Below are 25,397 nucleotides of genomic sequence, written 5' to 3' on the forward strand. Positions count from 1 at the left end.
GTTTTGCTTTTATACAAAAAAGACAAACAAACACGGGGAACAAGGGATTTTTTAAAAATCGGAAAAACAAAAAAAGAAAACAGAAAAACGAACGTTAAAACTTCTTTAAAAAATCTGAAAAATAGCCCCCCCCCACAAAAAAACATGTGAAAAATGGCTTAAATAACTCTGTTTCAATATTAAAATTTAAAAAATCGAAAAAAAAAAAGAAGACTTCTCACACCACGATTCGAACCCAAAACCTTTAGATAATGAGGCCACACTCTAAGCAACTGAACTAAGACGACGTTGACGAAATTGTGTCGCTTTTTCAAATATTTAAAATAAATCATGTTCCGACGTCATATGACGCATGCGTAGAACCGAACTCGTCATGAGAGGATGGTTTTTGCTGACCCCCCCTCCATCTGTAGAAAACTGCTGATTTCAGGGTGAAGGAATTAACGTTTTTGGCCAATTTTTCGATATTTGTCCAGCAAAGCTTGGAACTTTAAAATGATACCGATCTGGCAAAAATCTGTGACCCATGTCGAAAGTTTTTGCGAGACATACAAACACACATACATACATACATACAAACAAACATACAAACAAACATACATACACACATTTTCGTTTTTATATATATAGACTAGCAGGGGTGCCCAGCATTGCTCGGGTGTTTGTAGGTGTAAAAGAGAAAAAGAAATGATTTGGTAGGGAGGTAGGCTCGAATCCAGAGCCTTGAGGTGAAGTCAGAAAAGAAAGCCTGATAACTTACCATGACGCTACGAAGGCAGAGAAGTGAGAAGGGTTGAAATTAAACGTTTAAAAACGCAGGTGCTTAAACGACCGTCAACGTGTGTTTTTTTAGGTCAAACATCAAACATAGAGAAATGAAATCACAGCGCAAATTTTAGCGTGTAAAAGTCAGCTCAAATAAAAGATAGACGCAACCTTGTTTCGTAAATCGGAGATATTATAATCTAAGGAGTATATAAAAAGTTCTAAGAAACAGTGACCCTATCGAGCGCCCCCCCCCCAAAAAGCCTTTTGGCAGACATACAAAAAAAAAAAATGCACACGTTTTCGCTTTTATATAATAGATGTTGCGAGCCTGTCTCTGTGCTATCGTTATTTTCATGGCAAGTGCGCATTTGAGCTCTAATCTATGGTCCGTCCCTTGCCAAACTTTCATAAAAAACATTCGACTGGCTACAACTCCTATCAACAATTTCTTTCCCTCTCTATCAGTGCCTAAATCTAAATGCAGATTTCATGAACAAAGCTTTTTTTCCTAGAACTGTCCGCCTGTAGAACACTAATCCACTGGCCTGCTTCCTGGCCGATTACAATATGTTAGCCTTCAAGTCCAGTGTAAACAAGTTCTTATTGAGCCGTCCCCTTAAATAATCCAAATTCTACCTAATCTACACCATTAACAATTACTGCACTACCACCTTACATTCATTAACTTTTATCCTCGAATTGTTTTCAGACCTTGATAAGTAGTGACTCCCTTGGGGAAAAAAAAAAAAAAAAAAAGATAACATTTTGCATTTTGCGATTATGAAAGTGTCCTACAGCATTACCGGTAACATGTATTGTACGCACTTTCATAGATAGATTGATTTGAAAACTTTTGTTTTCTCTCAGCTTGAAAAACATGGCGTCATTCATTATCTCACCTCATACCAATGTTTTGTCTCCGTCGTTTAGCTTTGATCTTACTTGTCAGCTGTACTTGATTCTGGGAATGCTTCTGTTTTTGCAGATTTGTGTTATCATGACATGCACTCAGTATGACCCTCGTCAAGATCCACAGTAGCTAACTCAATTGCTATTGACGTAGGGTCCCTAATATATAACACCTTTGCCTTTTTCTGGCGTAAGTATTACTGCATCTCCTTGTTTGGATGCTTGATGGAAGTTAATCAAATCATTTTCCTAAGCCAAAGTAACGTTGAAGAGCTAAAGTTGTTATTGGTTAAATGTTTTTATTTTTATGTTTTGTAGGCTGTGAAAGATGCTAGAATCGTTGGTGGCCATTCGATGAAAATCGAAGTGGAATGTCGAAACCTGGAAGAAGCTATTGAAAGTTCCAACGCTGGTTGTGATGTTGTTCTTTTTGACAACCTAACCGCAGAGGTAAGCATAAACGAAACCACCCGATTCCCCTCTTCAGATATTTTGGTTTTCTTTCCAAAATTTCAGTTGTGTTCTAAACTAATCAAATCAGATCACTTTCTGTTTCAGACTACACAATGAGGACAGAGTGGAAAATATAAACATGTCCCTTTCTGCATATTACTTCCGGTTACTTCCGGTTTTCAAACAGCCTAACAAAATTTTAAATTAAAAAAAAAACTTTAAAGGAATATTGTATCATGTTATTTCCATTAAGTTGCTTTTTTTTAATAGAAATCGCTCCAGACAAGTGGTTGGTTGTTTTTGTTTTATGGCATATCAACCTTTTTCAGGTTATTTAATGCCGAATCTAGTTATTTTGAGGAACGATTTTTAATGGAGTATATATATATATATATTTTTTTTAAAGTCAGATTCTATTTAACCCATAGTTGGGACCCTAACAGGTACTACCACTCCGGGTCAGAGTGGACCTGGGAGCAATGGCAATTAAAGGGTGGCTCCACACTCCCTAAGGCCCGCAAGGTGCGGCCTCACCATCAGATATAGTTTTAGGTCATATCCATGACCGCTCCAGACAAGTTATGAAGCTATTCGATGTAAGGAGCTAAAAATAATAATAAAATATTACTTCAAGGTCATAAAGTAGCTAACAATAAGCTATTATTATTATTGGCTCACAAGGAGCTTTCACACAGGTCATAAAGGATCTCTCCTTGAGAACAACCTGTGGTGCTCCCTGGAAGCTGAGTGATAACAAGTTTCTCCAGATTTCTAGTACTCAAATGTCTATAAATAGGTTTGACCTAGAAAAAACAGCAATACTTCTCCCTTTGTCAGAAACATCGGTCATGGAACGTTAGGACTAAAGGACAAAATAAAGACAGCGAGAGTTATTAGGCTGCTGAAAGTAAAGCCACAGTCTAGTTTTCACTCTCCTTTACTTTGTTTGCCTTCTTTCCAAGAGGTTAGACACAAGGTCAAGTGTTGATTTGATAAAAGTGTTTCTAGGGAACGAATTTGATTCAAATTTGGAAAATCCAAGTTTTTCATTTCATGTCATTAATCATTTAATCAACCCTCTATTAAGTTATAATTAGATAAACGGTTCCTTTACATTGTTTATAAATCTTCTTTTTTTACTTGGGAGTCACCACTTATCAAGGCCTGAAGGCCACTCAAGTATAAAGGTTAATGAATGTAAGGTTGTAGTATAGTAATCACTAGGGCTATGACAACAGCATATTCTTTTCCTCATTTTGATTCTCAGGTATATATATTCATTGATATCTTATGTGTTTTTATGTTGAGTGATGTGATCCTCAGTTGATTAATTGTGTCTGTGTCGGATATATACTCGAGAGTCAAAACAATGAAAAGAATATGCTGTTATCATAGCCCTAGTAATCACTAATGGTGTAAATTGGATAGAATTTGATTATTTATGGAGGGCTTAACAAGAACTTGTTTACATTGGATTTGAAGGACGTTTGAAGTTAAAACTGAAGAAAAAGTTGTATAAGATTTAATCGTATGCATACTGTGAAATATTTAGTGCAAAATATTTGTCCTCTAAAATTTCTAAGGTCAGACACATGCACAAGAGAAGTAAGTGATTGCCTTTTCTTTTTTATTATTATTCCTTGGCTTATTTTGATTGCTCGAGTTTTTTTCTTTGAGATTTTTTTTTCATCATACAAAACAGACAACGAGGTTCTAAATTCCTGCAACAATTACGGTTTTAAATGGCTATTATTCTCCAGTACAATTTATAACAAGCCCACCAGCAGGTGATCGACAATTTAGATCATATTACTTTTGTTTTCGCTTTTTTAATTTCCTTTCTACTACCATTATTATTACTACTACTACTACTACTAATAATAATAATAATAATAATAATAATAATAATAGCCAAGAAGGGTAGTGGAGGATGGAAAAATCGAGGAAAGAGCGCTGACCAGACCTCCGGTGGACAAGTGCCAAGAGAACTAGGACCTTTGTGAGATTTATTGCCACTCAAATTTCAGTGGAGACCAATGGCCGCCGCTAGCGAGAAATCAATGGTAAGCGGCTGTTGCAATAACGCAAATTCATTTGCAAATGTTATCGAAAGAGGTGGAGAGTACTGGAAATCTGGAGAGACTTGTTATCACTCAGCTTCCAGGGAGCACCACAGGTTGTTCTCAAGGAGAGATCCTTTATGAACTGTGTGAAAGCGCTTTGTGAGCCAATAATAATAATAATAATAATAATAATAGTAGTAGTATTACTACTACTACTACTACTACTACAACATATAATAATAATAATAATAATAATAATAATAATAATAATAATAATCCACGTGTTACAAATACAAACCGGTCACATAGAAACTGCAACAAGAGTAAAACAAAAAAGATACAGGTAGCATTCTCATCTTGAATGTTATTTTCACAACGTTTCGGTCGATGCAACCATCGACCTTTTCCAGGTGTATTTTGTTGAACTCGGAAGTACCCATGGTGTAGTGGTTAAAATACTTGTATGTAAGTTACACTCTTCCATAGGTTTAAGGTTCAACCCTTAGTACAGGAGCGACACTCAAAATACAATTGCAAATTATTTAGCATTTCTATCCAGTTGTGGGTTCCGTTTGAAATTCTGTGCAGATGCCCAAATTCGGCAGAAAGATTCTTGAGTTCAATAAAATACGCTTGAAGAATGTCAGAGGTTATATCGACCAAACCATTATCAAAATAACAATCAGGATGAGAACAGTAGTTCAAAGAATCCAAATAATATGAATAATTAATCCTCATCTCAAAAATTCAAGAACATAAAAACAGAGGAATACCGCATAGAACTAAGAAAACTGAAACTATAAAATTGTAAATTAACCCCGCCCCCCCCCAAAAAAAAATGCAGTGTCGACATCAACTGGCACCACACCAAATAGTTGATAAGAGTCAATGAAGATGGAAAGACCAAGGAGAGAAAGCACTAACCAGACCACCACCGGATGAGTGTCAAGAGGATTGGAACCTTGGGAAGGCTTATTGCCGTCTAAATTCTAGTGAAGATCAATGGTCATTGTCAGCAAGAAGTCAATGGCAAGAGGCTGTTGCGATAATACAAATTCATTCACAAAGGTTATTGAAAGATGCGGAGAGTACTGAGAGATTTGTCGTCACCCAGGCTCCTGGGAACACAACTGGTTGTTGTTAGTGAGTAATATCTGATGATGACCTGTGTGAGAACTCCTAATGAGTACAAATAATAAGAACATGAAATGGAAAGAAGGGGAAAGTGGATTGGTCAGTATAGGAGACTTTATGGACGATACGTGACACAGATTCATAATGATCGGTTAATGTGTTTAGAGGTAAATCCTGTGCATACAAATATATAAATATATATGATAAATAGAAACGTAAGTTATCAACATTTGTTTCCCTAAGTTTTTTTTTCCTGTATACTTTGTAGCATTAACTCCCATGCCAAAACATAATTACACATGCATACCACTAGGTGGCGCCAAACTCAATTTATCATCTTTTACTGTAACACCAGGGTGCATCCTGATCTGCTTTTAAAAAAAAAAAAAAAAAAAAAAAAAAAAAGCAAATGCGCAGGTTCACTTTCTCTCAACAGATAATATCAGCCAAGCTTTCTCTATTTGGACTGATAACTTCTATCACCACCCACACACAAGGAAACTAACTCAAGATTAAAGAAGAAATATACTTATTAATTATTAATAATAATAATAATAATAATAATAATAATAAAATCAAGATATTACCTATAATAGTAGGAGCACTAGGAACAACCCGAAAAAGTTTGAAAAAAAGAATGGGAGAAATTGGAATCAGAGAAATGATTGGAAAGATACAACAAATAACAATAATGAAAACAGCTGAAATATTAAGGAAAACCCTTGAATGCGGGGACTAATACATGTGAGCCACACATGCGGACCAGACGAACTGCTGTCGAGACAAAACATGAAGAAGCGTCACAAGAAACCAAGAACATAGAAGATACATATCTATAAGTTCTCTATCCCTCCCTATTCACTCCCTGTACCTAATCAACGCCCTCCCCCCAAAAAATGATGCCAAATAGCCGAGAAAGGTCAAGGATGATGGAAAGACCGAGGAGAGAGCACTGACCAGACCTCCGCTGGACAAGTGCAAAGAGAACTGAGACCTTGGGGAGGCTTATTGTCACTCAAATCCCAGTGGAGACCAATGGCTGCTACTGAGATATCGATCGACGGCTGTTGCGATAATCCAAATTCATTTGCAAATGTTATCAAAAGAGGTGGAGAGTACCGGAAAACTGGGGAGACTTGTTGTTACTCAGCTTCCAGAGAACACCACAAGCTATTTTCAAGGAGAGATACTTTATGACCTGTGTGAAAGCTCCTTGTGAGCTAATAATAATACTACTAATAATAATAATACTCAAAAGGAATGTCTTAACAGACATGTCACATTTGCAGATTTTGAAAATTCAAATGAAATCAAAAGGTACGTTTAGTTATTTAATAAACAGATAATTTTTACAAAGCATGGAATGATCCAATATTTTGCATACACTTTTCTTTATATTTTTTTGGTTTTTCAGATATCCAAGAAATATGCAGAAATTCTGAAGAATCGGTTCCCCCAGATTTTGGTTGAGGTCAGCGGGGACATTCACGAAGAAAACATGGTGGACTTTTGCTCTGACACAATCGACATAATCTCACTTCAACAACTCACACAGGGTTACGTTCCGAGAGACTTTTCATTGAAAATGAGAAAACTTGTCTCACCATCTCCACTTAAAAACAAATCATGAGATTATATCATATAGAACTCTCGCATCATATATATATGCAGAGAGTGTGAGAGAGAGAGAGAGAGAGAGAGAGAGAGAGAGAGTGTGTGTGCGTGTGTGTGTGTGTGTGTGTGTGTGTTAATCCAAAAGGATAAGGCAGTTTCTGTAGAAAATCCTTAGTGTGAGAGCACAATGCAAAAAGCAGAGCATACATAATGGTTAAAAGAAGAAATGCAACACAAACTTAACCCAATCTCATTATAAATTTATTTGAACCCAAAAATGGGCCTTTTCAAATGAGATGGGCCAGTCAGTTTAGCATTTGACTCATACAATGCGGAAACTTACAACCGTTATTCGTATTTATTAGAAAAATAAGTAAAATAAAATTTTTAAATAGCAAAAGGGGAGGATAACGTCGTTGAGGAAAATAGTTCAGTAGTATAGAAATAAAGCCAGAAGTGGGGAAAGGGAAGAGGAATTCAATATGACTAGAGAGGAGAGGGAGGCATGGACATAAGTTGAGAGGAAAATTTTTCATATGTATTAAACGCACATGTTGGTTAGTGCTTCCCTCAGCAGCTAGATGAAGGAAGAGTGGTCTGTCAGTAGAAAGTCTAGATGAATACAAGGTTCCATGCTGTGATTATGACCTACTTGAGATTTTTCAAAAGTAATGTTCACACCAGATGATGGATCTCATGGCCAGTCAATTCTTCTATGTCCATAGATTAATAGTTGATAATCTTTAGTGGTTTCTGTATATTGGGTTGGCCAAAAGTTTGTTTTGTTTCTTTGTTTTTATTTTTTGGGGGGAAAGAAGAAACCCAAACATCAAGCTTAGAAATATGACAGAGTTTATGCAATTCATTTTCTATGCTTGATTTGGAAATCTTAAAAATGTCTGCGATTTGTCTGACTGCCAAACGACAATCTTGTTTAACTATATCTTTCACTATCGATCGTCTTTGATGAACAGAGTGGAAAGCATCTCCAGCTCCTTTTCGAGCAAATCATTTCTGACACATCCATTCTGTAACATCATCCGTTATGTAGGTTTCTGTAGCTTTTCCCCTTTTCTGTAGTAAAAAAACTTTGGTAGAAAACAAAATATAAGAACTTTTTTTGTTTAGAGGCTTATTACCAGGGCTGGGACAACAGCATATTCTTTTCATTGTTTTGACTCTCAAGTGTGTATCCGTTGATATCTTATATGCTTTTATATAGAGTGATGTGGTTCTCAGTAGATTAACTGTGTCTAACTGTGTCGGATATATACTCGAGAGTCAAAACAATGAAAAGAATATTCTGTTGTCATAGCCCTAGTAATTAGCTATTTTCCTGGTAGCCATGGTAGTTTTAAAATTATTTTGGTTGTTTTATTTATTTTTTCTTTAGAGTAAACACTGTACACAAATAAAAACATCTACACACTCCCATGAGAGTTTAGAGCAACTATTCAACTGCACTCTTCACTGATTCAGTGCAAATAAAAAAAAATATTTCACATCTATTCGACATGTCATATGCCAAAAGACACGTAGCTCTTCCTCAACTTCTAATTGGAAAATTCTACTCTAGCTGATTTCAACTTTATGTAGATATTTACAAATCTAATCTTATTGTGATTACTCGCATCTAAACTATTAAACTGGTCTGTTTTTTTTATGAACATGTTACCACTTATCAAGACCAAAACGCCACCCGAGTCAAAACAATAAAAAGAATGTGCTGTTGTCATAGCCCTACTTATTACACACTGACGTCAATATACTCATTATACCAAATACAGAATTTAAAGGATAGGAACATTAAATGATCTTTAGTTAGGTCAAAAATATGACATTAAAAAAAAAAAAAAAAAAAGTTTTTGTCCAACCCAATATATTCCAGCAGAGGGGCAATTATGTTTCTTTGGTTCTTTGCCCAAAGCCAATGAATTGTGTTCAGTTGGAAGATATTTTTTTTTAATTATTTTTATTTATTTATTTATTTATGTTTTTTTGCAGGCCTGTTGTTCAGTAGAAGGAAACAAATATCAGAGTAATGTCTTTCAAAATAAAACATTGTTTTAAACTACAGGTGTAGTTTGTTTGGAAGAAGAATCCTTTTGTTCCCCACGGTAACAAAGACCACATAATTAGCACTTTGACACTTTGATCTGTGTCATGATCGAGCTTGTTCACATGTGGGTCCATTTGAATTGTACCGAAATATAACAAAATACTTTCAAAGACAATTTGTCTCACCAGGAACGAATGGCGTGCAAGATCTAGCAAAACGAAAATAAGTGAGGTGAAGACTAACTTACAATCAGCATTCAATAAGTAATACCCTTGACCTACTTCTCATAGCAGTAGAGCAACTAAACTTGGCACAGTTATTGGTCTTTCTCTACACAGAAATCCCTCAGAATTATGCATTTCTCCCATTGTTCAACACAGATCTGGGGACCGTTTTTGTAAAACATCCCAGGTTACTCCTCCAACCACAATGTGACTTCAGAAATCAAGGTTGCATCACATGGGAAATGCTTTCTTTTTAAAAACAACTTCATAGCTGAAAGAGATGAATGTCAGAGGGTATAAGGTCAGAAGAGTAAGATTCCATAGCCACACGCCCATGCTTCTGATCTGGTGATATGTGTGTTGTAAATTGGAGCATTGTTTTGCAAGAGATACATTTGCTGATTTTGCTTAACCTCTTGATTTTGAAAAACTTCTTTTAATTTCTTCAAATATGAAGCATAATAGCCTTCTGTAATTATGTTATCCTTTGCTAGGAAATTTGCCATCACTACTCTGTCCTGGTCCCAGAAAACTATGAGCATGTCCTTGCCAGTGTAGGGTTGCACCCTTACCTTTTCTGGAGGAAGTGAGTTCAAGTGCTTCCCCTGTACTGATAATGCTTTGGTCCCTGGATCAAAGTGATTGACTCAAGTTTCATCCTGTGTAATCAGTCTTTTGAAAAACTTTGACTCATCTTCTTGGCACATCTCCAAATTCATGCTGGAGTACTTGACACATTCTCACTTGCAGAAAGGGGCCAGCAACCGGGAAATCTATCTGGTAGACATGAACGATATTTTCCAAAGAACCTTGATCTCTTGGACTATTTGGCAAATAGTCACATGTCAACTTTCCAAAATGGCAGCTTTAACTTGACTGACAGATACCTCATCAATGACAAAAGGGGACAACTGGGTCTAAAAACTGTTTCAGATTTCCAACCATGTTTGAATTCACGATGCCATCATTTTACAAGGTTATATGATGGGGCATCATTACCATACGTTTCTTTCATTTTATCAAAAGTCTCCTGTGATGTGCGTCCTTTGAAATAAATAAAAAAATTGGATAACTGCACAACACTCAATATGCTCCATTTCAAACTTGACTCAGTTCAAAAACCTGTAAATCAGAAACTTCAATTAGTTCAGAGCTGTAACTTGCCACATATATCATAGAGATATAAATCATTGCACATTTAAAATTTCAGCTGGATCAGACAACTGGGAGTGCATTAGAGATATCTCTTATTGAATGCCTCTCATATATAATAAATGGGGACGTAGGTTCATCTTGCATGACATGAAACATATTACAAGTATTAGAACAGGCATATCAAACTTGAGGTTTTCCAATGTCCATTTGTGGTCTTATGGCATTTTACTTTCAATTTCAAAGTCTGGTATCCTTCACTCTATAATAATGAGCAATGTGTATTTATGCCTATATCTCTCTCTCTTTTTCTTTTTTTTTTTTGTTCTTACTGGAGGTGAGGCATCCTACCAGATGCCAGACATTCACCCGCTATCTCATACATTCCAACCAACAGATCTATTTAACATTCTAACTGTTCCTTTAAGTGCAATTGTTCGAATCTTTCTTGCACTTGGTTCACCAGTTATATCTGCCAGGTAGTTTTTTTTTTACCTTCTTTTTCAGAAGTCCAGTTGCTCCTATGATTACTGGAATGATAGAGATCTTCCTAAGATTCCAGTTTCATATTGTACATAAAACCTTGTTGTTTCATTATCTTTTTGCTCTCAGTTCTGTTTAACGCGGCATCATTGGAGACACTAACTTCTACTAAGGTTACCTCTTTCTTATTCTTGTACCACATCACTATGTCAGGTTTAATAGTTCTGTTTTCTAGGTATGTATCTGTAGGAATTATGTAGTGATAGTGCCTAATTTATTTCCAACTGTTCTTTCTGATATATGTTCCCAGGACTTGCGGCTGCATTCGATATTCGTCCAGTGGAGATACCCACACACTTCATTGTGTCACATTGTATAGTAGCCGACTCCCATCAGAACCTTCTCAAACTATTTCTGAATGAATCTGCACTTGTTGTCATTGCTGAGACCACTCATCATCGTATGTGTATATGCATGTCTAGTCACCACAAAGGTTAGATATAAAAAAAAAACAAAAAAACTGTTAGATAAATCTATTTCAAATTGGGAATTGAGAAAGCAAAAAGAAAGTCGGTGCTTGTCTATATCAGTGATTTTTTAAACCAACGCATTTCAGGTGAAAACATTATTACATACTTAGGTGTCATGGCAAAATTAGTATGAATTCCAAAATTTGAAAAAAATGATCCCGTAGAAAAATAATTACAAGTAAAAATAGAATTTATCAAATTGTTGAGTTTTATTGTACATTTTAATGTGAAAGTGTTGTGCAACCAATTCAGTATGACAAATAATTGAGAGACTGTAAAGAACAGTGACCAGACATTATCTGTTTTTGGTGTGGCCAAGCGGGACACATTAGCAGGAACTGCTCTTTACTTCTGGGAACCGAGTAAAGTATTGCATCAGTAGTCATCACTCTTCTACTGGAAAGGCGTATGAAAGTTTGTTGCCACAGACAGTGGTCACTATTAATGGGAAGAGGGCTAGAGTTCTTGTCGATACCAGATGTTCAACAATGCTTGTTACTACTAATGTCGTCAACACTTGGAATGAAACCAGCAACATTAGAGCAGTAGATGGTAGAGAACTGAAATGTTGTGGAGAAGTCGTTGCTGAGATCGTGGTGAGGAATATGCTGCTGTGACTAAAAGTGATTGTACTGAATAGGCTTATTGCAGGAATTGACGTGGTACTTGGTCTGGACGTGATTGACCGATTGGGAGGAGCTACCATTGCTAAAGGCCAGGCGAAGTTTGGCAATCAGAGTGCATCAAAAATGACAAGAAGTGCAACCAGGAACAATACCATCCAACCGTCAAAACCTAGGCTATGTCTGATTGAGCATGAGGAATTTTGGCCTATTTTGATGGTGATAAATGGACAGAAGAGTGGCGATAGACCACAGAACCACCTGTGTGACAAATCAGATTAGCTGCTACAAAAGCATGCTAACAGGAGATTTAGGGACACAGTTTGAGAGTGATATAATCCTTGATTAAATTATGGTCCACTATCTTAAAACAAATTACCTTGGAACATAATTGTGATTGATTTTTTTTATTCCAAACACTTCTGGCATGTCATCTTCTGGATCATTTTTTTTTTGTGATTTTTTTTTTAATTTATACTAATTTCATCATGACACCTAAGTATGTAATAATGGTTTCACATGAAATGTGTTGGAACAAGCACCAGAAAGCCAAACAAACCAACCCACCCCCGACACCAATTTATTTGTTTATTTTTCCTTTAAACTTTCCAGTTTGAGACGTTTTCTTTATTTATTTCATTTTTAACATCAGATGCTACTTTATATGAATATTAGTATGAAGGAATTTTTTTCGTCACTTTTGATGGAAGATGTACACTCGTGTTAAAGAAAAATAGTGAACCAAAAATTTCAGAGTAGAAATTCTTTATTAATGAAGTATTTTTTTTCAAAAATATATTACTCTATTAGTAAAAATATATATATAATTGTTTTGGTAGATTTTTCAATATTTTTTCAATAAATTTCCAGTGTGAGAAAAGATATAAAAAAAAAACATTAGAGAGAGAGAGAGGGTGTCTCAAAACAATATACTTCAGACACCAAATCTCCATTAATAATACAGTGTGATCACTAGAAAAGTGGGAAATTTGAGGTTGTAAATTTTATTATTTAAATTTTATTGAATTTGGCTTATTCATATCTTCAATTTTTTATATCTACATTGTTGACAGAGGCAGCAGAAAACAAATTTTAGACTTTCAAAGGTAAATGATTATTCTTTTCAAAAGTGCAAATCTGACCAGAGGACTGACAAAATATCTACCTGCGTTACCAAATTTTTTTTTTTAATGATTACAAAGCATCAGTTTGATAATATTATTGCAACTGTGAAATGAGAAGGTCCTAAAGAAATTGCTACTTGCCAAAAAGGAACACGTCCGAAAAAAAATCTGAATTTCCCAATTTGTAAAAATAAATTACCGTTCGACAAATCTCCTTGCTTTTCTAGCGGGCATTATATAGATTGCTTTGTTGAATGGATTCTGACATTGTACTATTCTCTCTCATAGCCACTCATCGTATTGATGATTATTCTTAAGTCGTAACATTTGGTTCTTGTCCAAAATTCTCCCTACATTAAAACAAAAAAAATATGTATGATGTACATACATGTAAGGGAACAAAAATGTTGTATTCTAAAAATCAAGTAAATTGATAAAATAGTTTTATTTTTAGCTTAGAAAATCAAATTTTATGAGTAATTAGAAAGGTGTTATCTTGCATCACCATCTTAAATACAAAAGGGCAGATAACTCCACAATAATTCAAACTAGGGAGACTAGTCTTGTAATGCCTACTATTTCTTAACAATCGCTTAGAATCATTTAAAAATGATTCTCTTTTAAAAATAAAGCTACTTGGTCAATTTGATTTTTTTTGTTGCATCATAGGTATGTACATTATAAAGATTTTTCTGTATTTTTTTTAATATAGTGGGAATTCTGAATTCAAACATTCTTATGGAAAAGATTCTACAAAAAAAAAATAAATAAATAAAAAATAATAATAATGTTTTTTTGTCTACACTAATTATAACAACCAGTGTATGAAAAAAAGAAATAAAACTATGGCCTGCTCCCAACCCAAAAATTTTACATTGTATAAACAAAAAGTTTATACTCGACTGTCAAGTATTTAAAAATACTTCATATATACCATGTTGAAAAACAGAGGAAGAAACGATATCAAAAAATGTTTCATTTTTACAATTTTTTTTTTTTCTATTTTAACACATTTCTAAAATCTATTAAAGTAAAGGATTTGATGAATCTGTTCCAGAATGCGGTTTCATGTTGCAGAGTCAACGCCATTTTCCTCCCTTGGTCTCAGCAGGATTTTTGGTGTCTATTTAGAATTATAATTATTTAAAAAAAAAAAAAAATACAGAAAAAATATTTATGATGTACGCACTCGTCATAGAACAAAGATGTCATACTCCAAAATTTATGTAAATTACACAAGTATTTTTTTTTTTAACTAAAAAAAAAAAATCAAAATTTAAATTTAGTTTTAATTATTTAGAATATAACCCAAATTTCAGTAGCTGAATTGAATTGTCACCCTTGAATTTTAAAACAAAACTGCGGCTCCCAGACCCTGTCTTGCTTCGTCATAGAATTTGATATTCTTTGTTAAAAAAAAAAATACTTGATCAATTTACGTGATTTTTGGAATATAACATCTTTGTTCAGTGACAAGTACATACATCATAAAGGTTTTTCTGTATTTTAGTTGTTTTTTTTTTTTAATTAGGTTGAATTCTAAATAAGCACTGATTTTTGTAGCCCCGTGATTTTATTGTTTTCTATTTACATAAATTGTGCTTAAAAAATTATTAAACAAAATTACTTGACAATGATAGAATATTTTTAAGAAAACATGGCTGCACACAGGTTGTAATTTGGCCCAAATTTAAATTCTATCAAACTTCTGTGCTTTTTTTTGTTTCTTTTTTTACGAAAAAATTGTCATTACATTTGAAAACATATAATTTGTAGTGCTGTAACAAAGCATGTATAAAAAAATCAGCAACAGCTGTGACATAGCTGGCTAGTGAAAATATTAGCAGTAGCAGCAGCTATTAAGGCACATATGCAAATTAGCAAGTGTGCGTGAGCTTGCGTCACAAGAAAAGGAGAACAAAGTACACAATATGGTCGAGGAGAGAAACAACAAGTTGCGTACCAGGGAAGATAAACATGTAAATACGAGGGCAAGAAAGCACTGGTTAACGCCAGGGTGAGGTGGCAGTGTCAGAGATTTTTAAGAAGCACATGTGAGTGTGAAAAGACTTTGGAAATATAATGAGATGCATTGTTTTGGAGGAATCACAAATAAATGCATTTCATTTGCACTTAAAATAAATGCTGAGTCAGATTTTTATTTCTTTTCTTTTTTATTTGTTTGTTGTTTGTTCCTTTGCGACAGTACCAGACAGCGTGAGGGTCCGAGAGGTTTGAAGTGTAACAACGCAGTTAAAAAGTAATGGTCATGTAACATATTATTCCAACTACTATTCTGATCTTGGTAGTCATTTTCATAATGTTTCAGCTGTAAGCTTCGATACTCAAGAATCTTTATGTTAAACTCCAAAACCTATACAGAATTTCAAACCAAACCATTGTTTTTTTTAATCCACAGAGGTAGATTTTTTTTCATTCCAGTTAGAAATGTTAATTGATTATGATGTTATTTCTAATCATTACCGCCTATAGTAAGGATTGAACCATCAACCTCATAACTGACGGAACGATAAACAATGTGTCACCATGAATCAAATAAAAGGGTTTGATTTGAAACTCCATACAGATTCCTGCCTGGAAAAATGATTGGAGGTTACATCAGTGGAAACGTTGTGAAAATAAAAACCAAAAAGAGAATGTTAGTCCAAATAATACAAATTGCCAATCCTTATCTCAAAAAAAGTTATAATTCATTGAAAATTCCATCCAAATTGAATAATTTTATGATTCTTGGTGATTAAAAAAAATAAGACATAGGGTTGTATACAAAAAAAGAAAAGAGTTCCTTAATGAGGGCCCTATTTTGATTTGAAGAAAGTTCCTAGTACTGTCATATGAAAAAAAAAAAAAAAAAAACTTGCAGAAAAATAGAATTAATTTTTTTTTTTCAAAGTTTCCCTTTCATTCGGTCAAAAACTTCTCGTGCCCTGTAAACGATTTTGTGGCCCTCATCAAAATGCGGTGACAAGTCCTTTTTGACACGTTCCAACCACTTACGAACGGCTTCATTAGACTCGTACAGTTGCTCACCATGTACTGCATTGAGTTGCATAAGCTCACAAGCTCCGAGAATATCACAGATAGAAATTTCTGGCTGGTTGCAGAGATATGGACCTTCTTGGAGGAAAGCCTTTTCCAAATGTTCCACTGTTTTGGACAATTCTCCTTTAAAGTATTCTATGCGTTTCCAGTTGATTGGTTTGCCTGTCGTCTGGGGATCAAGGACCTACACAAAAATAAATAAAACATTTTTTTTAATGAAAAAATTTTTGGTACTTCTACAGTTTAATCAAGTCATTAAAAAATGAAAATATCAAAAAAAAACAAAAAAAAAACGGTTATATCGGTTATATAGTACGTATCCATTTTTGGACTGAAGATCATCCAAAAAAATTTCACTTAATTTGATCGAGTAGTTTTTTTTTTTACAGCGGAAACCCCATTTTTATGAGAGCGCAATGAAGGTAGCCATCTTTGAATTTTTTGAACATGTCACAGGGAGATAACTTAGTTTAAAGCGCCGACACTCCCTTCCCATTTTTAATACTAGCTTTTCTTCCGAAAAATCAAAGCATGACTACCTTTTGCATGGTATCTTAACAAATTGTTTTTTCGCTGTAAAAAAAAAAAACAAAAAAAACTACTTGATCAAATTAAGTGAATTTTTTTTTTTTTTTGAGAACTTCATTCCATAATGGATACGTACAAGATAACTTTTTTTTTTTCGATATTTTCATTTTTTAATGTCTTGATTAAACTGTACAAGTACCAAATTTTTTTTTTTCAATTTTTTTATGTAAGTTTGGTACTTATCAAGATTATAGACTATGCTATCGTTGAAATATTTCAGGCATATTTAATTGGCAAAATCAAAATTAATATTCTATTTGTCGTTACAAAGAAAATACAATGAATAATTGTTGAACAATTTTTACAAAACTTTAAAGAGAATTTAAATTCAAATAAAATAAAAACATTCATTGTAAGATAAGTTTCATGGATAAATATTTATTTTTTTTAATAACAAACAACTTATAGCAAATAAAATTTTTGTATTCTTCATTTTTTATAACTTCATTTTGTTCAAATCAAGATCATATTTAGTTTTTTTTTTATAATATAAACTAATGTTAGCAAATAAATATTTTCTTAAATGATGTTGGCTAATGCAATTTCATTGACTCAGCATTTCAATACTTTTTGGTGGTTTGCATAAACTACCCGGAAAATTCTGATTATATCATTGTTCTTATTCTGCATAAGTACTGTAAGTAAAATTCTTACTTGAATTTTAACAAAAATAATTCTGTTTTCAAACATGCTTTCAAAATTTCAAGACGGAGATTATATTGCGTTTAACTTGCATAACAAATTGTTTCCTCCTCTAAAAAAAAAAAATGAACAGATAAGTTTTTTTCAGATTTTAAGAATTAAGTTTTATTTATCTTCCTCCGATAGCAAGCAAGAAAATGCGACACAAAGTTGGAAAGTGGGGATTGAAAAGCCAGTATACAAAAGGTTGAGCACTCTGGTCTACAAAAAATAATGGCTGGCCAACCACACTGACATTCCCTAGTAAAGGTGCCTTAGGTGATCAGCAATAAACTAACCCCTTCTCAAAGCATGAGCAGGTAAAGCCTGGGAGGGTAGACCACCTAAAACTGCACAAAATCAGACAATCTGACAGAGCATGGCCAGAAGCTGCCACAACATCCTACCCTCTGACGGACTGATTGTCGAGGATATATCCAGTGTCATAAGGGTAAGGATTGGTTGGTTGGTTGGTTGTTTTTGTTTTACGGCATATCAACCCTTTTCGGGTTATTTAATGCCGAATCCAAAAATTTTGAAGAAAAAATTTTTAATAGAATATATTTGTTGTTTTCAAGTCGGTTTCTATTTAACCCATAGTTGGAACCCAGAGTGGACCTGGGAGCAATTGTAATTAAAGGGTGGCTCCACACTTCCCAAAGCCTGCAAGCTGGGGCCTCACCACTGGATATAGTTTAAGGTCATATCCAGGACCCCATTGAGGGACTTTTACCCTCTGCAGGGGGGCAGTCGGCATATTCTAATGCCCCACCGACAGGGCCATAAGGGTAAGGAAGAAATCTGTTCCAGTGTGATCTACCTAATTTTCTCTTCCAGAAATTATGAATAGAGTTATGACTAAGAATAGAGTTACGACGAGTAAGTATGACTAAGTGGTCGTCATTGATGACAGCCATAACCACAGTATCAGATGCAGACTTTCTGTAACATACTATTTCTGTACTTCTGTGAATACACCTTTGTAAATATACTTGTTATGGGATAAGCTGATATACCTATTTCAAGAATAATAGATTTATCCGGAAGCTATAAATATAGTTACATCTAACCTGTTGGTGGGGGACGATTTTTGGCAGTTATGGCCCCAGAATGACAGCGTGTACTTCTGTAACCTACTTTTACTAATACACTTTTTTTTTTTTTTAACTATACCACTGTGTTTGTCTTGATTACTATTGGCCTTCAAGATCACAACAAACTCCTTGGGGAATATTAACATATAGTAAACTTATATAGCAAAGTAAACACCCCCCCCCCCATCTACCCAACAAAAAAAAATGTACAAATTCAGTAAAAGAAAGAAAATGTTATAATGGAAATTATTTAATTCTTTTAGGTTTTCTATGTAAGTTTACAGTAAAATGGTCTGCTTCCTCAAGTTTTAGCCAAAATAATCCTATTTTCTAACATACTATTCCTGATGATAATCAAACAGGCTATCCAAATTTTGAGGTGGAATCATTTTGTGTTAAATTTGCATAACAAACATAACCACGTGCTTCAAAAACACACAAAGAAAGATATAAATTCACTTGCCCATTTGAAGAATGTCTTCCTCATAACCAATCTGAGAATTCATATGGTACATAAATTGGCCACACAACAACTCTCTCCAGACATTTCACATATCATCTATCCAAAACCAGTACCATTCAACACCACATCATCTCACACAGCAAAACACTGCAGTCAGATACAGATACTAACAACTTATACTAAAATTATGTATACAAATAACAGCATACATAAACTAAAGTTACTTGAAGCAAAACTTATTAAAAATACATGACCCAATATTAACAAAATAGTATTTAATAATATATTAAATATTAAATGTATTTAACAATCAAAACCAATAAATTAAATATACAAAAAAAATTTGCATAAATAAATAATATAAATAAATCTATAATATAAATATCATCTGTATGTTTAAATGTATGTATGTATGTTTGTATATCTGCTTAAAACTTTTCACAGAGGCGACGGATTTTTACAAGATCAGTATCATTTTGAAGCTCGACCCTTCAAATGACAAATATAAAAAAATTCGCCAAAAACATTAATTCCTTCACTCTTAACTGGGCACTTTTCTACAGGGAGGGGTCGCTTTTTTCGCCGATATTTTCGAAAGTCATCGCCTCTTTTTGATTGTCTAGCCTTAATTTTAACCTACATCACTTCTGGTTGGGTGATGGGCGCAACAGCTAACGCATCACCTTTTTTTTCACTTTCTTTTCCTCCTCCACAGTATGAGTGCCTACTACCACTTTTTTTTTTGCGCTTGCAATTTTCCTTCTTTTTTTTTTTTGCTCAACCAACACCCTTACACACACCTCCACTTTCTTTTCCGCCTTTGCGTAATGGGTTCTACCCTGCCTGCCCGCCTCCTACAACTTTTTTTTTTTCCTCAAAACACACCTACAACCACCCGGGCAATGCCGGGCATCCGGGCTAGTAACAACTAAATAAAACTAATATATAAATAAATAATAGACTGAACCTCGTTCTTTCCTTATTCTTCTTCCCCTGTCAGACAACTTGAAAAAAGAATATAAAATTAATCCTTATCCTCGAGTGGCCTCTGAGCCTTGATAAGTGGGGACTCCTTTGTAAAAAAAAATTTTTTTAATAAAAAAAACAAAACATTCCTGATTACGATCAAAATAATCGAAACAAGAACACTTTAAACCACAACATACAATCTAGTAAGCAGGACCAAGAAAATTGTTTTCCACGTCGACAAAATAATCAGAAAAAAAAAAAAAAAAAAAAAAGAGAAAAAACTCATAGTTAATCAAACCTTCTTAAAAGAAAGATAACTAAATTTGCGGATTTAACAGAGCATTTTATTTATTTATTTATCTTTTTTATTTTTTTTACAATTTTGAAACGTACTAACAATATTTTTATTTGTTTTACATTTTTGAAACGTACTTACAATATTTTAAATTTTTTCACATTTTTGAAACATACTTACAATACTACGGAATATCATAGCAGCATTAAGTCTGGTGTTGAAGTGCTGCCAGTGAAGGTATTCATCAACTCTGATCTGTCGTTCGAAATCACTCGGATACCAGTGGTCAGCAAGTTTATACTTGACCGTCAAATATTTGAGAATTGCCACACTGAAAAACAGAAAGAAATAAAACTGAATATAATAAACAGGAATTCCACTATTTTCTAGCCAATATTGCCATATTGGATACAATTGTGTCACAAGGGACGATTTACGGAAAACCTTCAAAAAAAAATAATCACATGATATAACACATCTTTCTGCTTCCTCTAAGATATAGTGCAAAAAAATAATTTAACTTAATAGGTCCCACATGGTCCGTCAAACTCCAACCCGTGTTGCATTTGTGTGTTTGTTCTACAAGTATACGTCTAACTCCTCTTCATGACATCTTCAAATTTTGAAGCTCCTGAGTTCAAGTTGGTCACTTGATGCATAAATAAAACAGTAGATGTACATGCGTGCTTGCAAAAAGGCGGATGCTCTGATGACGACCACAGACATCAGAAGATACCATCCCATCAAATTACCATTCACCCCACATTGTTTAAGATCAAGAGTGCAATCATCCGACGTGGGTCATCAGAATTTTTCCACTGAGAGGCAAAGGTCACTTTCAAGCATGAAAAATAAATAACGATTCAATGGTTGTTCTTCTACATAAATAAAACAGTAGATGTATGTATGCGTGTGAAAATATTTAACTAATAAACTCTTAAACTACTGGTCACATAACACTGAAATTAAGAAATAGTAATCGCTAAGGCTGTGACAACAGCATATTCTTTTCATTGTTTTTACTCTTGAGTATATATCCATTAATATCTTATATGTTTTTATATAGACTGATGTGGTTCTCGGTTGATTAAGTGTGTCTAACTGAGCCAAAAGAATGAAAAGAATATGCAGTTGTCACAGCCCTAGTAATCATACACTAAAGATGATTTATAATGAGTAAAATCTTTGTTTGGGTGAATGAATAAGGTGTACAGGAATATGTTGACAAGTTGAAATGCAAAATGTTCATTTCAACTTGCTGACATATTTCTATTAGTTTTGCACATGTGCAAATTCATTCATAGCTTGAAGTGGTTTAATTTTAAATCTGACTTATCTATCTGTGGATAGATAATCTGACTTATCTATCTGTGGATAGATAATCTGACTTATCTATCTGTGGATAGATAATCTGACTTATCTATCTGTTGATAGCTCAAATGGTAGGAAACACAGCTGAAGCACTAAATGTTTTGGTTTTGATTCTAGCTTTGGAAGAAAACACCATATTGGTCATGTCAATCTTTGAGCTACAGTTACAGCCAGTAAACGACAGTTGTTAAGGTTAATACAGTCAGGGAAGCAAGAAAAAGGAAGAGAATTACAATGTCCTGCAGTAAAACTATTAGAGTAGAAGGCTTTCCTTCATCTAGGGACCTCAGCAGTAAAAGAGGTGGGATTTTGATGCTTGTCGGGTTAGTCTGGAGTACGTACGTCAAGAAGGCACAAGTGCTACGAGTTCATGAGAGCACATTCCATTAAAGTATTATCTATTATATTTGAGACTCTTTTTTTGAACTTGTTTAAGAGTGAGAGATTAGTGATAGATGCACTAGCCAAGATGTTGCAACAATACTCCATGTATGGCTAAATGCTGACTTTGTAAAGATATAGGATACTCTCTGATGCAAGTAGTTTTCTAGCACAGTAGAGGGAGCCCACCTTCTTTGCAGCAGCCTTGACAATGCTCTCAATGTATTTGTTCCAATTCATGTTGCCTGTGAATATTAAGGAGTTTGAAGGATGGGCTCTCAAGCAGGGTCTTATTTGTCAGGGCAATTGGTGGTCAAGAAGTTTTTTGTTGCTTTTAAAGGAAAGAAGTTTAGTGTTATTAGCATTAAAAGTTACCATTCATTTACGGATACCAGTAAGTTTCTGAAACTGGTAAAATAATGTTATCTTGTTAATAATTTAACATGCAGTGTGTGTGTGTGTGTATATATATATATAGATAGATAGATAGATAGATAGATAATGATTGTATTGTTGTAGCTTCCTAGATGTTAATCCAATGCAACGCTAGTCTTTGTATAATACAATAGTACCTAATAACAAGTAGAGCTGTATTATTATATAATTTTCTTTTTTTTCTACAAACATCAGAGTTGAGACTAGTGGCATGATGATGCTGGATTTCAAAAGTCACAGCTGAAACATGTATGCAAATATGTATCCAATAACTTTTTATAAATGGAGAAAATTATATAACAACACACACACACACATACACACTATATATATATATATATATATATATATATATATATGTATATATATATATATATATATATATACATGGTTAATTACAAAAATTTAAACTTATTACCTTTCTCGTAGAACAAATCCATTGTCATCAATAGCTGGCACCTTCTGGAATCGGTTTACTTTGGCAAATTCTTCAGTGAAGTGTTCTCCTGCAAATTTACAAGAAACTAAATTAACACACATATATATTCTTCAAGTGCAAATAGTTAATATTTTATGAATGCATATAAAAAACTAACTTCTTTTTTTCCGAATGCTTTTCATATACATATAATGGATCAAGTAAAGATTAGATACCCTGTAGCAGAAGACAAAGATTGGTGAACATTTCAAGTGACACTGGTTGTTCGACCTTGACATTGCCGTTGGTTGTTTGTAAACACGTCAAATAGTAAACATGGGCGAAGGTTCACAAGGAAGATTTTTTAAAAATATATTTACAAAACTTTTAAAGATTTAAAAGAAAAAATATATATTTACAAAACATTTTCTTTAATATTAAATATTTACAAAACTTTTAAGGATTAAAAAAAACAAACTTTTTTTCTATTTACGGTTTTCTTGGGTTTATCTATTTGTACCTTCATGTTCAAAAAGATTTTGTGGTTTTTATTTTCCTCTACTATCTCCAGTTTGTGTTTGTAACCATTTGTCAGCATGTTTGAGATGCAGAGTTTCCAGTATACTGCTTTCCTCACGCAACAGTGTCTGTCCTTATATTTCTTTTGGGCTAGTTTACTGCATTCACTTATGTGGTTCATCATTTTGTCTCTTTGTCCACAGAGTCTACATTTACTGTTTTCTTGTGTTTTATCTATTTTAGCTTTAATGTGGTTAGTTCTAATCGCATTGTTTTATGCAGCTATCAGTAGAGTTGTTTCTCTGTTCATGTGTCCTTTTCTTAGCCACACCTAGGTGTTTCCATGATTCTCTTCTCTTGTCATTTTTATGAATCGTCCATGCAGCTCTTTCTCTTACCACTTTTCTTTCCTGTTTTTTTTGTTTCTGGTTTCATCATTTCCTGTATTGTTCTTCTGGATGGGGTTTCTTACTGTGGTGACCGAATGTGACAGTGGTTTAATGGTTAATGACACAGACTGACAACCTGGGTGTTCCAAGTTCAGCTCCAGTTCGTTCCACCGAAACTACTAATATGGAGCATTTTTAAATTACCTGAAAATAAAAATCAACAAGGGAGATAACCCATTTTAAATCAAAGAATGTAATAAGCATTTAATTTTTTAAAGTAAGGTGCTTTCTTCATTTTTCTTTTTAATCGGAAAAAAGCACTAACAAAATTTTTCAAGCAGGTGTCCTCTTTTTTGACACTCTTACAGGATTAAAGGAGAAAATCGCATCTTAGATATCGTTATCTTATCTTATTCTTATGCACTTTGACCCAAATTCGATAAATAATATTGCTTTTAGAATAAGAGATGAAATAAAGGGTGACCCACCAAAAATATTACCTGACATAATCTTCTTTCGATACAGTGTTGAATTCTACATATATACATTCAATATACATGCATTGATGTTCTGCATGTGTATAGGAAACAGTTACAACAGCAGCAGTGCTGATGTATATGGCATTAATAATAAATTTATGTGTTTATTTCATGCATATATCAACAAAAGGAATCATCTTCCATCATGATAATGCTTGTCTTTACACAGCACTACTGACCAACGATCTCTTAGGGAAATTTACTTGAGAAATCTTGCCTTATTCTGCATATTCTCCTGGCCTGCCTTCCTCGAGTTATCATTTTTCGAGGATTACAAAACCATTTAGTTGGCCTTACATTAACAGTACAAGGAGATTGGACAGGAGTTGGATTTATATTTCACGTCGAAACCTAAAGAATTTTGCAAGCGAGGCATTTCTAAACTCCTTGACAGATGGAATCAAGTTATAGAAAGCAAAGGTCGTTATTACTATAAATATTTTCAAGATGAAATTTAAAATCAGTAAAACCTTTTGCACAGACCGAATATATATGCATAAAGTCGATTCTCTCTATTGCTTCAAACACTTTCTCAGACTTAAGACTATTTTCTTTCTCTACAGATCTACTATCAGACCATATTATCATATTTAAGCTGGCGAATCTCCGTCCCATTTGAGGGTTCTTGAAAAGGTGCAGAAATATATCTGTAATTTGATTGCAGCCCCCACCTTTCTTCTTCTCTGCATCATCATCTCTCTCACAAACGTGATGTTGCTAGTCTCAGTCTTTTCTATAAATACTATTAAGGCATGTCTTCTTTACAATTGACTGATTTATTCCTTGCTTCCTTTGTTCCAGCTCGCTTGTACTCCTTGATCTAGTGGTCGCCATCAATTTACTGTTTTTATACTTCATTGTAATCCAGCTTTCTATTCCAATAGCTTTTTTCCAAGCACTGCAAGGTTGTGGAACTCTCTTCTGGCTCACAGTTTTCCTTCTACCCACAGCCTTGGTCTTTTTAAGACTAAGCTCAATAGGCATCTTTTGTCTTTGCAATAATCATCTTTTGTTCTTGTTAGCTCCTTACATAAAGTGGATTCATGCCTTGTCTTG

General features: G+C 34.0%; 2 protein-coding genes across 2 annotated transcripts in view; one reads left to right on the forward strand and one right to left on the reverse strand.

The window, feature by feature from the left end:
* Positions 1 to 8,802, forward strand: part of LOC145296904 (nicotinate-nucleotide pyrophosphorylase [carboxylating]-like) — a 47,711-nt gene extending 38,909 nt beyond the window's left edge. The window contains exons 2-3 of the mRNA XM_080143071.1: positions 1,996 to 2,127; positions 6,742 to 8,802. Of these exons, the coding sequence (XP_079999197.1) occupies positions 1,996 to 2,127; positions 6,742 to 6,957 (348 nt within the window). The 3' untranslated portion in view covers positions 6,958 to 8,802. The remainder of the gene's footprint in view (positions 1 to 1,995; positions 2,128 to 6,741) is intronic.
* Positions 8,803 to 15,291: 6,489 nt separating this feature from the next.
* Positions 15,292 to 23,031, reverse strand: LOC145296896 (glutathione S-transferase theta-1-like). Its single transcript, XM_080143060.1, has 3 exons — positions 22,895 to 23,031; positions 20,470 to 20,620; positions 15,292 to 16,383 (listed from the first exon to the last, which is right to left on the reverse strand). The coding sequence occupies exons 1-3, from the start codon at positions 23,014 to 23,016 to the stop codon at positions 16,045 to 16,047; spliced, it is 612 nt and encodes a 203-aa protein (XP_079999186.1). The 5' UTR covers positions 23,017 to 23,031; the 3' UTR covers positions 15,292 to 16,044.
* Between the last annotated feature and the right edge of the window lie 2,366 nt (positions 23,032 to 25,397).

Source organism: Euprymna scolopes, chromosome 2 (assembly GCF_053919585.1).
Source record: "Euprymna scolopes isolate OS-2025 chromosome 2, ASM5391958v1, whole genome shotgun sequence".
Classification (NCBI taxonomy): Eukaryota; Metazoa; Mollusca; class Cephalopoda; order Sepiida; family Sepiolidae; genus Euprymna; species Euprymna scolopes.

Bases quoted from the DNA above. Each gene is read 5' to 3' on its own strand.
- LOC145296896 (XM_080143060.1), bottom strand. From the start codon at position 23,016: ATGTGTGTTAATTTAGTTTCTTGTAAATTTGCAGGAGAACACTTCACT. The intron at 20,621-22,894 runs GTAATAAGTTTA...TCTGTTTTTCAG, and splicing joins GGATTTGTTCTACGAGAAAG to TGTGGCAATTCTCAAATATT. The intron at 16,384-20,469 runs GTAAGTATGTTT...ATTTTTGTGTAG, and splicing joins CTATGATATTCCGTAGTATT to GTCCTTGATCCCCAGACGAC.